Genomic DNA, 15460 nt, shown 5'->3' on the forward strand with positions numbered 1-15460 from the left:
AGCGGAGGTGTCGCTATTATTAAGGAGCGCACACAGTGCACAGCGGAGGTGTCGCTATTATTAAGGAGCGCCCACAATGCACAGCGGGGGTGTCGCTATTATTAAGGAGCGCCCACAGTGCACAGCGGAGGTGTCGCTATTATTAAGGAGCGCCCACAGTGCACAGCGGAGGTGTCGCTATTATTAAGGAGCGCACACAGTGCACAGCGGAGGTGTCGCTATAATTAAGGAGCACCCACAATGCACAGCGGAGGTGTCGCTATTATTAAGGAGCGCGCACAGTACACAGCGGAGGTGTCGCTATTTTTAAGGAGCGCCCACATTGCACAGCGGAGGTGTCGCTATAATTAAGGAGCGCCCACAATGCACAGCGGAGGTGTCGCTATAATTAAGGAGCGCCCACAGTGCACAGCGGAGGTGTCGCTATAATTAAGGAGCGCACACAGTGCACAGCGGAGGTGTCGCTATAATTAAGGATCGCCCACAATGCACAGCGGAGGTGTCGCTATAATTAAGGAGCGCCCACAATGCACAGCGGAGGTGTCGCTATAATTAAGGAGCGCACACAGTGCACAGCGGAGGTGTCGCTATTATTAAGGAGCGCCCACATTGCACAGCGGAGGTGTCGCTATAATTAAGGAGCGCACACAGTGCACAGCGGAGGTGTCGCTATAATTAAGGAGCGCCCACAATGCACAGCGGAGGTGTCGCTATTATTAAGGAGCGCACACAGTGCACAGTGGGGATGTCGCTATAATTAAGGAGCGCACACAATGCACAGCGGAGGTGTCGCTATAATTAAGGAGCGCCCACAGTGCACAGCGGAGGTGTCGCTATTATTAAGGAGCGCCCACAGTGCACAGCGGAGGTGTCGCTATTATTAAGGAGCGCCCACAGTGCACAGCGGAGGTGTCGCTATTATTAAGGAGCGCCCACAGTGCACAGCGGAGGTGTCGCTATTATTAAGGAGCGCCCACAATGCACAGCGGGGGTGTCGCTATTATTAAGGAGCGCCCACAGTGCACAGCGGAGGTGTCGCTATTATTAAGGAGCGCCCACAGTGCACAGCGGAGGTGTCGCTATTATTAAGGAGCGCACACAGTGCACAGCGGAGGTGTCGCTATAATTAAGGAGCGCCCACAATGCACAGCGGAGGTGTCGCTATTATTAAGGAGCGCGCACAGTACACAGCGGAGGTGTCGCTATTATTAAGGAGCGCCCACATTGCACAGCGGAGGTGTCGCTATAATTAAGGATCGCCCACAATGCACAGCGGAGGTGTCGCTATAATTAAGGAGCGCCCACAGTGCACAGCGGAGGTGTCGCTATTATTAAGGAGCGCCCACAATGCACAGCGGGGGTGTCGCTATTATTAAGGAGCGCCCACAGTGCACAGCGGAGGTGTCGCTATTATTAAGGAGCGCCCACAGTGCACAGCGGAGGTGTCGCTATTATTAAGGAGCGCCCACAGTGCACAGCGGAGGTGTCGCTATTATTAAGGAGCGCCCACAGTGCACAGCGGAGGTGTCGCTATTATTAAGGAGCGCCCACAGTGCACAGCGGAGGTGTCGCTATTATTAAGGAGCGCACACAGTGCACAGCGGAGGTGTCGCTATAATTAAGGAGCGCCCACAATGCACAGCGGAGGTGTCGCTATTATTAAGGAGCGCGCACAGTACACAGCGGAGGTGTCGCTATTATTAAGGAGCGCCCACATTGCACAGCGGAGGTGTCGCTATAATTAAGGAGCGCACACAGTGCACAGCGGAGGTGTCGCTATAATTAAGGAGCGCCCACAATGCACAGCGGAGGTGTCGCTATAATTAAGGAGCGCACACAGTGCACAGCGGAGGTGTCGCTATAATTAAGGAGCGCACACAGTGCACAGCGGAGGTGTCGCTATAATTAAGGAGCGCCCACAATGCACAGCGGAGGTGTCGCTATAATTAAGGAGCGCACACAATGCACAGCGGAGGTGTCGCTATAATTAAGGAGCACCCACAATGCACAGCGGGGGTGTCGCTATTAAGGAGCGCACACAGTGCACAGCGGAGGTGTCGCTATAATTAAGGAGCGCACACAGTGCACAGCGGAGGTGTCGCTATAATTAAGGAGCGCACACAATGCACAGCGGAGGTGTCGCTATAATTAAGGAGCGCCCACAGTGCACAGCGGAGGTGTCGCTATTATTAAGGAGCGCCCACAGTGCACAGCGGAGGTGTCGCTATTATTAAGGAGCGCCCACAGTGCACAGCGGAGGTGTCGCTATTATTAAGGAGCGCACACAGTGCACAGCGGAGGTGTCGCTATTATTAAGGAGCGCCCACAATGCACAGCGGGGGTGTCGCTATTATTAAGGAGCGCCCACAGTGCACAGCGGAGGTGTCGCTATTATTAAGGAGCGCCCACAGTGCACAGCGGAGGTGTCGCTATTATTAAGGAGCGCACACAGTGCACAGCGGAGGTGTCGCTATAATTAAGGAGCGCCCACAATGCACAGCGGAGGTGTCGCTATTATTAAGGAGCGCGCACAGTACACAGCGGAGGTGTCGCTATTATTAAGGAGCGCCCACATTGCACAGCGGAGGTGTCGCTATAATTAAGGATCGCCCACAATGCACAGCGGAGGTGTCGCTATAATTAAGGAGCGCACACAGTGCACAGCGGAGGTGTCGCTATAATTAAGGAGCGCCCACAATGCACAGCGGAGGTGTCGCTATAATTAAGGAGCGCACACAGTGCACAGCGGAGGTGTCGCTATAATTAAGGAGCGCCCACAGTGCACAGCGGAGGTGTCGCTATTATTAAGGAGCGCCCACAGTGCACAGCGGAGGTGTCGCTATTATTAAGGAGCGCCCACAGTGCACAGCGGAGGTGTCGCTATTATTAAGGAGCGCCCACAGTGCACAGCGGAGGTGTCGCTATTATTAAGGAGCGCACACAGTGCACAGCGGAGGTGTCGCTATTATTAAGGAGCGCCCACAATGCACAGCGGGGGTGTCGCTATTATTAAGGAGCGCCCACAGTGCACAGCGGAGGTGTCGCTATTATTAAGGAGCGCCCACAGTGCACAGCGGAGGTGTCGCTATTATTAAGGAGCGCACACAGTGCACAGCGGAGGTGTCGCTATAATTAAGGAGCACCCACAATGCACAGCGGAGGTGTCGCTATTATTAAGGAGCGCGCACAGTACACAGCGGAGGTGTCGCTATTATTAAGGAGCGCCCACATTGCACAGCGGAGGTGTCGCTATAATTAAGGAGCGCCCACAATGCACAGCGGAGGTGTCGCTATAATTAAGGAGCGCCCACAATGCACAGCGGAGGTGTCGCTATTATTAAGGAGCTCGCACAGTACACAGCGGAGGTGTCGCTATTATTAAGGAGCGCCCACATTGCACAGCGGAGGTGTCGCTATAATTAAGGATCGCCCACAATGCACAGCGGAGGTGTCGCTATAATTAAGGAGCGCCCACAATGCACAGCGGAGGTGTCGCTATAATTAAGGAGCGCACACAGTGCACAGCGGAGGTGTCGCTATAATTAAGGAGCGCCCACAATGTACAGCGGAGGTGTCGCTATAATTAAGGAGCGCACACAGTGCACAGCGGAGGTGTCGCTATAATTAAGGATCGCCCACAATGCACAGCGGAGGTGTCGCTATAATTAAGGAGCGCACACAGTGCACAGCGGAGGTGTCGCTATAATTAAGGAGCGCCCACAATGCACAGCGGAGGTGTCGCTATAATTAAGGAGCGCACACAGTGCACAGCGGAGGTGTCGCTATTATTAAGGAGCGCACACAGTGCACAGCGGGGGTGTCGCTATAATTAAGGAGCGCACACAGTGCACAGCGGAGGTGTCGCTATTATTAAGGAGCGCACACAGTGCACAGCGGAGGTGTCGCTATAATTAAGGAGCGCACACAGTGCACAGCGGAGGTGTCGCTATAATTAAGGAGCGCCCACAATGCACAGCGGAGGTGTCGCTATTATTAAGGAGCGCACACAGTGCACAGCGGAGGTGTCGCTATTATTAAGGAGCGCACACAGTGCACAGCGGGGGTGTCGCTATTATTAAGGAGCGCCCACAATGCACAGCGGAGGTGTCGCTATAATTAAGGAGCGCCCACAATGCACAGCGGAGGTGTCGCTATAATTAAGGAGCGCACACAGTGCACAGCGGAGGTGTCGCTATAATTAAGGAGCGCCCACATTGCACAGCGGAGGTGTCGCTATAATTAAGGAGCGCACACAGTGCACAGCGGAGGTGTCGCTATAATTAAGGAGCGCCCACAATGCACAGCGGAGGTGTCGCTATTATTAAGGAGCGCACACAGTGCACAGCGGAGGTGTCGCTATGATTAAGGAGCGCCCACAATGCACAGCGGGGGTGTCGCTATAATTAAGGAGCGCCCACAATGCACAGCGGGGGTGTCGCTATAATTAAGGAGCGCCCACAATGCACAGCGGGGGTGTCGCTATAATTAAGGAGCGCCCACAATGCACAGCGGAGGTGTCGCTATAATTAAGGAGCGCACACAATGCACAGCGGGGGTGTCGCTATAATTAAGGAGCGCCCACAATGCACAGCGGAGGTGTCGCTATAATTAAGGAGCGCACACAGTGCACAGCGGAGGTGTCGCTATTATTAAGGAGCGCACACAGTGCACAGCAGGGGTGTCGCTATAATTAAGGAGCGCACACAGTGCACAGCGGAGGTGTCGCTATTATTAAGGAGCGCACACAGTGCACAGCGGAGGTGTCGCTATAATTAAGGAGCGCACACAGTGCACAGCGGAGGTGTCGCTATTATTAAGGAGCGCACACAGTGCACAGCGGAGGTGTCGCTATTATTAAGGAGCGCACACAGTGCACAGCGGGGGTGTCGCTATTATTAAGGAGCGCCCACAATGCACAGCGGAGGTGTCGCTATAATTAAGGAGCGCCCACAATGCACAGCGGAGGTGTCGCTATAATTAAGGAGCGCACACAGTGCACAGCGGAGGTGTCGCTATAATTAAGGAGCGCACACAGTGCACAGCGGAGGTGTCGCTATAATTAAGGAGCGCCCACAGTGCACAGCGGAGGTGTCGCTATTATTAAGGAGCGCCCACAGTGCACAGCGGAGGTGTCGCTATTATTAAGGAGCGCCCACAGTGCACAGCGGAGGTGTCGCTATTATTAAGGAGCGCACACAGTGCACAGCGGAGGTGTCGCTATTATTAAGGAGCGCCCACAATGCACAGCGGGGGTGTCGCTATTATTAAGGAGCGCCCACAGTGCACAGCGGAGGTGTCGCTATTATTAAGGAGCGCCCACAGTGCACAGCGGAGGTGTCGCTATTATTAAGGAGCGCACACAGTGCACAGCGGAGGTGTCGCTATAATTAAGGAGCGCCCACAATGCACAGCGGAGGTGTCGCTATTATTAAGGAGCGCGCACAGTACACAGCGGAGGTGTCGCTATTATTAAGGAGCGCCCACATTGCACAGCGGAGGTGTCGCTATAATTAAGGATCGCCCACAATGCACAGCGGAGGTGTCGCTATAATTAAGGAGCGCACACAGTGCACAGCGGAGGTGTCGCTATAATTAAGGAGCGCCCACAATGCACAGCGGAGGTGTCGCTATAATTAAGGAGCGCACACAGTGCACAGCGGAGGTGTCGCTATAATTAAGGAGCGCCCACAGTGCACAGCGGAGGTGTCGCTATTATTAAGGAGCGCCCACAGTGCACAGCGGAGGTGTCGCTATTATTAAGGAGCGCCCACAGTGCACAGCGGAGGTGTCGCTATTATTAAGGAGCGCCCACAGTGCACAGCGGAGGTGTCGCTATTATTAAGGAGCGCACACAGTGCACAGCGGAGGTGTCGCTATTATTAAGGAGCGCCCACAATGCACAGCGGGGGTGTCGCTATTATTAAGGAGCGCCCACAGTGCACAGCGGAGGTGTCGCTATTATTAAGGAGCGCCCACAGTGCACAGCGGAGGTGTCGCTATTATTAAGGAGCGCACACAGTGCACAGCGGAGGTGTCGCTATAATTAAGGAGCACCCACAATGCACAGCGGAGGTGTCGCTATTATTAAGGAGCGCGCACAGTACACAGCGGAGGTGTCGCTATTATTAAGGAGCGCCCACATTGCACAGCGGAGGTGTCGCTATAATTAAGGAGCGCCCACAATGCACAGCGGAGGTGTCGCTATAATTAAGGAGCGCCCACAATGCACAGCGGAGGTGTCGCTATTATTAAGGAGCGCGCACAGTACACAGCGGAGGTGTCGCTATTATTAAGGAGCGCCCACATTGCACAGCGGAGGTGTCGCTATAATTAAGGATCGCCCACAATGCACAGCGGAGGTGTCGCTATAATTAAGGAGCGCCCACAATGCACAGCGGAGGTGTCGCTATAATTAAGGAGCGCACACAGTGCACAGCGGAGGTGTCGCTATAATTAAGGAGCGCCCACAATGTACAGCGGAGGTGTCGCTATAAATAAGGAGCGCACACAGTGCACAGCGGAGGTGTCGCTATAATTAAGGATCGCCCACAATGCACAGCGGAGGTGTCGCTATAATTAAGGAGCGCACACAGTGCACAGCGGAGGTGTCGCTATAATTAAGGAGCGCCCACAATGCACAGCGGAGGTGTCGCTATAATTAAGGAGCGCACACAGTGCACAGCGGAGGTGTCGCTATTATTAAGGAGCGCACACAGTGCACAGCGGGGGTGTCGCTATAATTAAGGAGCGCACACAGTGCACAGCGGAGGTGTCGCTATTATTAAGGAGCGCACACAGTGCACAGCGGAGGTGTCGCTATAATTAAGGAGCGCACACAGTGCACAGCGGAGGTGTCGCTATAATTAAGGAGCGCCCACAATGCACAGCGGAGGTGTCGCTATTATTAAGGAGCGCACACAGTGCACAGCGGAGGTGTCGCTATTATTAAGGAGCGCACACAGTGCACAGCGGGGGTGTCGCTATTATTAAGGAGCGCCCACAATGCACAGCGGAGGTGTCGCTATAATTAAGGAGCGCCCACAATGCACAGCGGAGGTGTCGCTATAATTAAGGAGCGCACACAGTGCACAGCGGAGGTGTCGCTATAATTAAGGAGCGCCCACATTGCACAGCGGAGGTGTCGCTATAATTAAGGAGCGCACACAGTGCACAGCGGAGGTGTCGCTATAATTAAGGAGCGCCCACAATGCACAGCGGAGGTGTCGCTATTATTAAGGAGCGCACACAGTGCACAGCGGAGGTGTCGCTATAATTAAGGAGCGCCCACAATGCACAGCGGGGGTGTCGCTATAATTAAGGAGCGCCCACAATGCACAGCGGGGGTGTCGCTATAATTAAGGAGCGCCCACAATGCACAGCGGGGGTGTCGCTATAATTAAGGAGCGCCCACAATGCACAGCGGAGGTGTCGCTATAATTAAGGAGCGCACACAATGCACAGCGGGGGTGTCGCTATAATTAAGGAGCGCCCACAATGCACAGCGGAGGTGTCGCTATAATTAAGGAGCGCACACAGTGCACAGCGGAGGTGTCGCTATTATTAAGGAGCGCACACAGTGCACAGCGGGGGTGTCGCTATAATTAAGGAGCGCACACAGTGCACAGCGGAGGTGTCACTATTATTAAGGAGTGCACACAGTGCACAGCGGAGGTGTCGCTATAATTAAGGAGCGCACACAGTGCACAGCGGAGGTGTCGCTATTATTAAGGAGCGCACACAGTGCACAGCGGAGGTGTCGCTATTATTAAGGAGCGCACACAGTGCACAGCGGGGGTGTCGCTATTATTAAGGAGCGCCCACAATGCACAGCGGAGGTGTCGCTATAATTAAGGAGCGCCCACAATGCACAGCGGAGGTGTCGCTATAATTAAGGAGCGCACACAGTGCACAGCGGAGGTGTCGCTATAATTAAGGAGCGCCCACAATGCACAGCGGAGGTGTCGCTATTATTAAGGAGCGCACACAGTGCACAGCGGGGGTGTCGCTATTATTAAGGAGCGCACACAGTGCACAGCGGAGGTGTCGCTATAATTAAGGAGCGCCCACAATGCACAGCGGAGGTGTCGCTATAATTAAGGAGCGCCCACAATGCACAGCGGGGGTGTCGCTATTATTAAGGAGCGCACACAATGCACAGCGGAGGTGTCGCTATAATTAAGGATCGCCCACAATGCACAGCGGAGGTGTCGCTATAATTAAGGAGCGCCCACAATGCACAGCGGAGGTGTCGCTATAATTAAGGAGCGCCCACAATGCACAGCGGGGGTGTCGCTATTATTAAGGAGCGCACACAGTGCACAGCGGAGGTGTCGCTATAATTAAGGAGCGCACACAGTGCACAGCGGAGGTGTCGCTATAATTAAGGAGCGCACACAGTGCACAGCGGAGGTGTCGCTATAATTAAGGATCGCCCACAATGCACAGCGGAGGTGTCGCTATAATTAAGGAGCGCCCACAATGCACAGCGGAGGTGTCGCTATAATTAAGGAGCGCCCACAATGCACAGCGGGGGTGTCGCTATTATTAAGGAGCGCACACAGTGCACAGCGGAGGTGTCGCTATAATTAAGGAGCGCACACAGTGCACAGCGGAGGTGTCGCTATAATTAAGGAGCGCCCACAATGCACAGCGGGGGTGTCGCTATTATTAAGGAGCGCACACAGTGCACAGCGGAGGTGTCGCTATTATTAAGGAGCGCACACAGTGCACAGCGGAGGTGTCGCTATAATTAAGGAGCGCACACAGTGCACAGCGGAGGTGTCGCTATAATTAAGGAGCGCATACAGTGTACAGCGGAGGTGTCGCTATAATTAAGGAGCACCCACAATGCACAGCGGAGGTGTCGCTATAATTAAGGAGCGCACACAGTGCACAGCGGAGGTGTCGCTATTATTAAGGAGCACCCACAATGCACAGCGGGGGTGTCGCTATAATTAAGGAGCGCACACAGTGCACAGCGGAGGTGTCGCTATAATTAAGGAGCGCCCACAGTGCACAGCGGAGGTGTCGCTATTATTAAGGAGCGCACACAGTGCACAGCGGAGGTGTCGCTATAATTAAGGAGCGCACACAGTGCACAGCGGAGGTGTCGCTATAATTAAGGAGCGCCCACAATGCACAGCGGAGGCGTCGCTATTATTAAGGAGCGCACACAGTGCACAGCGGAGGTGTCGCTATAATTAAGGAGCGCCCACAATGCACAGCGGAGGCGTCGCTATTATTAAGGAGCGCACACAGTGCACAGCGGAGGTGTCGCTATTATTAAGGAGCGCCCACAATGCACAGCGGAGGTGTCGCTATAATTAAGGAGCGCCCACAATGCACAGCGGAGGTGTCGCTATTATTAAGGAGCGCCCACAATGCACAGCGGAGGTGTCGCTATTATTAAGGAGCGCACACAGTGCACAGCGGAGGTGTTGCTATTATTAAGGAGCGCCCACAATGCACAGCGGAGGTGTCGCTATTATTAAGGAGCGCACACAGTGCACAGCGGAGGTGTCGCTATAATTAAGGAGCGCACACAGTGCACAGCGGAGGTGTCGCTATAATTAAGGAGCGCACACAGTGCACAGCGGAGGTGTATTATTGTGTTTTATCATGCACCACTTTTCCTTTTGTGTCTCTGTGGCGCCTGGTGATGAGTAATATGGCTGTCACCCAGCCTTTTCTTGCTTTGGATCAGTGAATCTGCAGCGATCGGAGCTCGGGCACACGTGTTGGCTGCTGTTATTTCCGACTTGGTAGTAGATGGTGTTCCTCTTAATGGCACCATACACAGTCACATGTCTTAGTCGTCTCTTGCACTGACATGATATATTCTGTTGCAGGTGTCTCATGGCGCCGGCTCCAAGAGCATGGTGGTGAAGATCTACAAAAACGAGGTGGACGAGGAGGGGATCGTCCGAGAAATCTCCCTCCTGCAGAAACTGTCTCATCCCAATATAGTCAGGTGAGCGTGGCTTGAGGGCGACGAGAGGGGTCCGTCCTGCCTAAAGTGACGTTGTCAAAAGACCTTTGTTACTTTTCCTCATTAAATTCAAGATCTCTGCTGTCAATAACTCTAAAAAATGCAGTTATTGGACAAACACATTCCAGCTGAGGGTTTGCTCCAATTACATGTAGTTTGGACAATCCTAACAGTCACCACGAGGGCTCAAGTTATGAGTCACGACCTCCATGTACCCGGAGGTCCCCGGGTGGACGAGGCTGTGTTGATTGTATGGTATCATTGCCATCTAGTGGCAGTTAATGGTAATGCCTTCATTCACTTACCTGATCAGTGTAATGACAAAATAGCACAATACCTTGTTACACCCCTTTGTGGCTCTCAGATGCCAGTAAGTTATTTTCTTGGGGACCCAAAGTGTCCCTGCTATTTTGTGGTATAATCCTTTAAATATTTCCAATTGACTGGAACTACCTGGTGACCAGCCTGAGTTATGGTGGCACAGAGGCGTAGCTAGGGTTTCGGTTCGGGGGGGCAAAACTTCTGAGTGGGCCCCTAACTAGGTAACTTTGATTACAACTCGGTGACGCACCCTAATAATGGATGTAGGATATGACTGCGCTGTTACTGAAAATAATCCCTATATAAAGACCAACATGGATATTACCGCAATATGGTCAGGGGTAAATACCAGTCCTACAAAACATATGTGATTACTGCACAGGTATAGTTGGTGTCTTACCGCTGACGTTCTTTCTGATGGAATCGGTCACTTTTCACGTCTTTTCCATCTGCCCAGACCGACATGACAACTTCTTCCAGCCAGGACTCGGCTACAGAGAATACAACAACGACACGTTTCACTTCTCATATTCCAGCCCCATCACCATCTATCTCCAACCTGCACAAACCCATCATCCTGCTGATACCCCAATGCTGAGCCGCTGCTGCCGTATGTGTCCCTATTACTGCACCTGATACCCCAATACTGAGCCGCTGCTCCCGTATATATCCCTATTACTGCACCTGATACCCCAATACTGAGCCGCTGCTGCTGTATGTGTCCCTATTACAGCACCTGATACCCCAATGCTGAGCCGCTGCTGCCGTATGTGTCCCTATTACTGCACCTGATACCCCAATGCTGAGCCGCTGCTGCCGTATTTGTCCCTATTACTGCACCTGATACCCCAATACTGAGCCGCTGCTGCCGTATGTGTCCCTATTACTGCAGCTCATACCTCAATACTTAGCAGCTGATACCTTATGTGTCCCTATTACTGCACCTGATACCCCAATGCTGAGCCGCTGCAGCCGTATGTGTCCCCATTACTGCACCTGATACCCCAATGCTGAGCCTCTGCTGCCGTATGTGTCCCTATTACTGCACCTGATGCCCCAATGCTGAGCCACTGCTGCCGTATTTGTCCCTATTACTGCACCTGATACCCCAATACTGAGCCGCTGCTCGCCGTATGTGTCCGTATTACTGCACCTGATACCCCCTATACACACACAGCTCTGCTCCACACCCCCTATACACACACGGCTCTGCTCCGTACACGCTGTACACATGCGGCTCCGCTCACGTACACCTTGTACACACCTGGCTCCGCTCTGTACACCTTGTACACACACTGCTCTGCTCCGCACACCCCGTACACACGCGGCTCCGCACCATACACCTCGTATACATACGGCTCAAATCCGTACACCTTGCACACACGGCTCCACTCCATACACGCCGCACACACACGTCTCTGCTCTGTACACCCCGTACACACACGGCTCTTCTCTGTACACCCCGTAAACACTTGGCTCCGCTCCGTACACAAACAGCTCTGCTCACCCCATACACACGGCTCCGCTCCTCTGTACACCTCATACATGCATATCTCTGCTTTGTACACCTTCTACACACACGGCTCCGCTCTGTACACCTCATACACACACAGCTCTGCTACATCCACCCTGTAAACCAATCCTGACCCCAAACAGAAACTTACTTCACCTCATCCAGCACCATGACAACCAGCACAGCACAGCAGATCATGTGACCCCCTGACTCCGCCCCTCCTGTGTCCTCATCACAGGTCCTGTGCGCACAGAAAAGCTCATAACGACGTTGCTGGCTGTGAGGTGGGGGGGCCCACTGCTGGCACCGGGGCCCCCCACCGTCTTCTCAGGGACCCATAGCGGCTGGGCTGCAGAGTAGGGAGATTGATTCTCCCTGCTCTGCCGCAGAATGTAACTGTATGGGCACGCTGTGCACGCCTATACAGGTACAGTAGCGTAGCTCAGTGGGCCCCTCAGAGCCCGGGGCGACCGCCCCCTCTGCGCCCCCGGTAGCTACGCTACTGTGGTGGCACCATCATGGTCCTCTGCGGGCTGTAACTTATTGCCCTGTGCCCTTCCCACTGCCATGTAAGCCGTATAATGGGTGGGAGTTGTGAGACTTCATGTAATCCTCATGGTCCAGCTGACGAAGTGCACGGACCGTCCCTGAATCGTGTAGTGTCATTAAACGTCTCCTCTTGTGACTAAGATGTCCTCCTCTCCTCCATTGCAGCGCCTAGGACATAATCGCACGCCTTCTTTTTCCTTCTTCATCATGAATTGTAATTATCATTTTGTAACTTTTTAGATACCTTGGGATATGTGTGAAAGACGAAAAGCTGTACCCAATTCTGGAGGTAAATTTATATCATCACTGCACTCATCTAGAGTGAAATCATGTGCTATATTTTAATCAAATTCAGAGCTGCGCTCGTAATTCTGCTGTTTATTATGTCTCACTTTTGCCACTTTCTGGTTCAGCGTAAGTTCTGAGTTCAATCTACTCTCGTTCTTTATACGGCCTCTTATGCATTGCATTGTGGGAGATGTATATAACCTCTTACATGCTAAGCTACATCTCCCTAAATGAAACGCATCATTGGAATCAGTGTAGATTCCAGCTGGAAGGCAGCAGAACTGTGAATACAGCTTTGGTTATTCTTAGAGGGGGCTTTAGTAAGGCAGAATTTCCAGGCAATCATACCAGACTTTTAGTGATTGTGCTCCAGTGGGTCTGCCCCATCTAATATATTAGCAGAAATCTGACTATGAGCAACTGTGTAAGTTATATCGGTCTCTCCCCTCCCCCTAGTATGTGAATGGAGGCTGCCTGGAGGAGCTATTGGCCTGTAAAGAAATCGTCCTTAACTGGAAAGAGAAGGTCCACCTGTCGTGTGACATCAGTCGGGGAATGATCTATCTGCACTCGAAAAATATCTATCATCGTGATCTAAACTCCAAGGTAGTGATGGATGTATAAATGTACTCGAAACCATCCTTATAATTTTCACTGTCAGTGACAGGACCTGCTTCACATGTGTATTACAGAACTGTCTTATAAGAGTGACCCCACGAGGCCGAGAGGCTGTAGTGACGGATTTCGGCCTGGCCCGGGAGGTGGTAGAGCTGCCACTGAAGAATGGAGAAAGAAAGTTGTCCCTTGTAGGATCTGCCTTCTGGATGGCACCTGAAATGTTACGTGGCGAACCGTACGACCGCAAGGTGTGTTAATAAAATATCAAATAATTGCTAAAGGTTACTATGTGCCCCCTATCCAGAGTCATGGGCTTGAATCTGCAAAAAACATACAAACTGTCCAAAGGGTAATTGAAGTAATATAATACTGCCCTCAATATATAAAAATATAGCCAATATAATACTGCCTCCTATATACAAGAATATAACTATAATACTGCCTCCTATATACAAGTATATAACTACTATAATACTGCTCCTATGTACAAGAATATAACTACTATAATACTTCCCTACGTACAAGAATATAACTACTATAATACTGCCTCCTATGTACAAGAATATAACTACTATAATACTGCCCCCTATGTACAAGAATATAACTACTATAATACTGCCCACTATATACAATATAACTACTATAATACTGCTCCCATGTACAAGAATATAACTACTATAATACTGCTCCTATGTACAAGAATATAACTACTATAATACTGCCCACTATGTACAAGAATATAACTACTATAATACTGCCCACTATATACAATATAGCTACTATAATACTGCCCCCTTTGTCCAAGAATATAACTACTATAATACTGCTATATACAAGAATATAACTGCTATAATACTGCACCTATGTACAAGAATAAAACTACTATAATACTGCTATGTACAAGAATATAACTACTATAATACTGCCTCCTATGTACAAGAATATAACTACTATAATACTGCCCCCTTTGTCCAAGAATATAACTACTATAATACTGCTTCTATATACAAGAATATAACTGCTATAATACTGCACCTATGTACAAGAATAAAACTACTATAATACTGCTATGTACAATAATATAACTACTATAATACTGCCCCCTTTGTCCGAGAATATAACTACTATAATACTGCCCCCTTTGTACAAGAATATAACTACTATAATACTGCCCCATGTACAAGAATATAACTACTATAATACTGCTTCTATGTACAAGAATATACAGTAACTATTATAATACTGCTCCTACGTACAAGAATATAACTACTATAATACTGCCCCTATGTACAAGAATGTAACTACTATAATACTGCTCCTATGTACAAGAATATACAGTTGTGCACAAAAGTTTACATACCCCGGCAGAACTGTTGCTTTCTTGGCGTTTTTTCAGAGAATATGAATTATTTCTCCACTCATGGTTAGTGGACTTCAAACTATCATTGATGTTAGAGGGGGCAATACATGGTATTAAGAAATGGGGTATGTGAACTTTTGATCAGGGTCATTTGGATGTTTTTGGTTGTCATTATGATTTAAATGGAGAAAACACAGTAATTTGACAATAAATGGCTTCACCCAGCCACTAACCATGAGTGGAGAAAAAGTGTTGGTGTTATCATTCATATTCTCTGATAAAAGGCCAAGAAAGCAAAAATTCTGCCGTGGTATGTGAACTTTTGCGCACAGCTGTAACTACTATAATACTGATTCTATTTACAAGAATTTAACTACTATAATACTGCCCCCTATCTACAAGAATATATCTACTATAATACTGCCCCTATGTATTATAATATAACTTCTATAATACTGCTCATATATACAAGAATATAACTACTATAATACTGCCCCTATGTATAATAATATAACTCCTATAACACTGCCCTCTATGTACAAGAATAAAACCACTATAATACTGCCCCCATGTACAAGAATATAGCTACTACTAGCTGAAGAGCGCAGCATTGCCCTGGCATAGTAACTAACTGTGGGTCCCGCTCTCTCCCTTAACAGCCCCGCTCTCCACCCGCCTTCACGCTCTCTAATTCCGCAGCCTCGCTCTTCACCCGCCGTCCTGCTCTCTCCTTTTGCAGCCCTGCTCTTCATGTACCGTCCCGCTCTCTCCTTCTGCAGCCTCGCTCTTCATGCACCGGAGTACCACTCTATCCCTCCGCAGC

At 50.5% G+C, this 15460-nt stretch overlaps 1 protein-coding gene across 2 annotated transcripts in view; it reads left to right on the forward strand.

Annotated features, from left to right (window-relative positions):
* LOC141059874 (dual specificity testis-specific protein kinase 1-like) overlaps nt 1–15460 on the forward strand; it is a 94772-nt gene that overhangs the window by 61812 nt on the left and 17500 nt on the right. For both annotated transcript variants that reach the window (XM_073556045.1, XM_073556044.1), the window contains exons 3-6: nt 9849–9970; nt 12612–12660; nt 13116–13265; nt 13352–13525. In XM_073556045.1, the coding sequence (XP_073412146.1) occupies nt 9849–9970; nt 12612–12660; nt 13116–13265; nt 13352–13525 (495 nt within the window). The remainder of the gene's footprint in view (nt 1–9848; nt 9971–12611; nt 12661–13115; nt 13266–13351; nt 13526–15460) is intronic.

Source organism: Dendrobates tinctorius, unplaced genomic scaffold (genome assembly GCF_039654945.1).
Source record: "Dendrobates tinctorius isolate UK_male_01 unplaced genomic scaffold, ASM3965494v1 ptg000231l, whole genome shotgun sequence".
Lineage (NCBI taxonomy): Eukaryota > Metazoa > Chordata > Amphibia > Anura > Dendrobatidae > Dendrobates > Dendrobates tinctorius.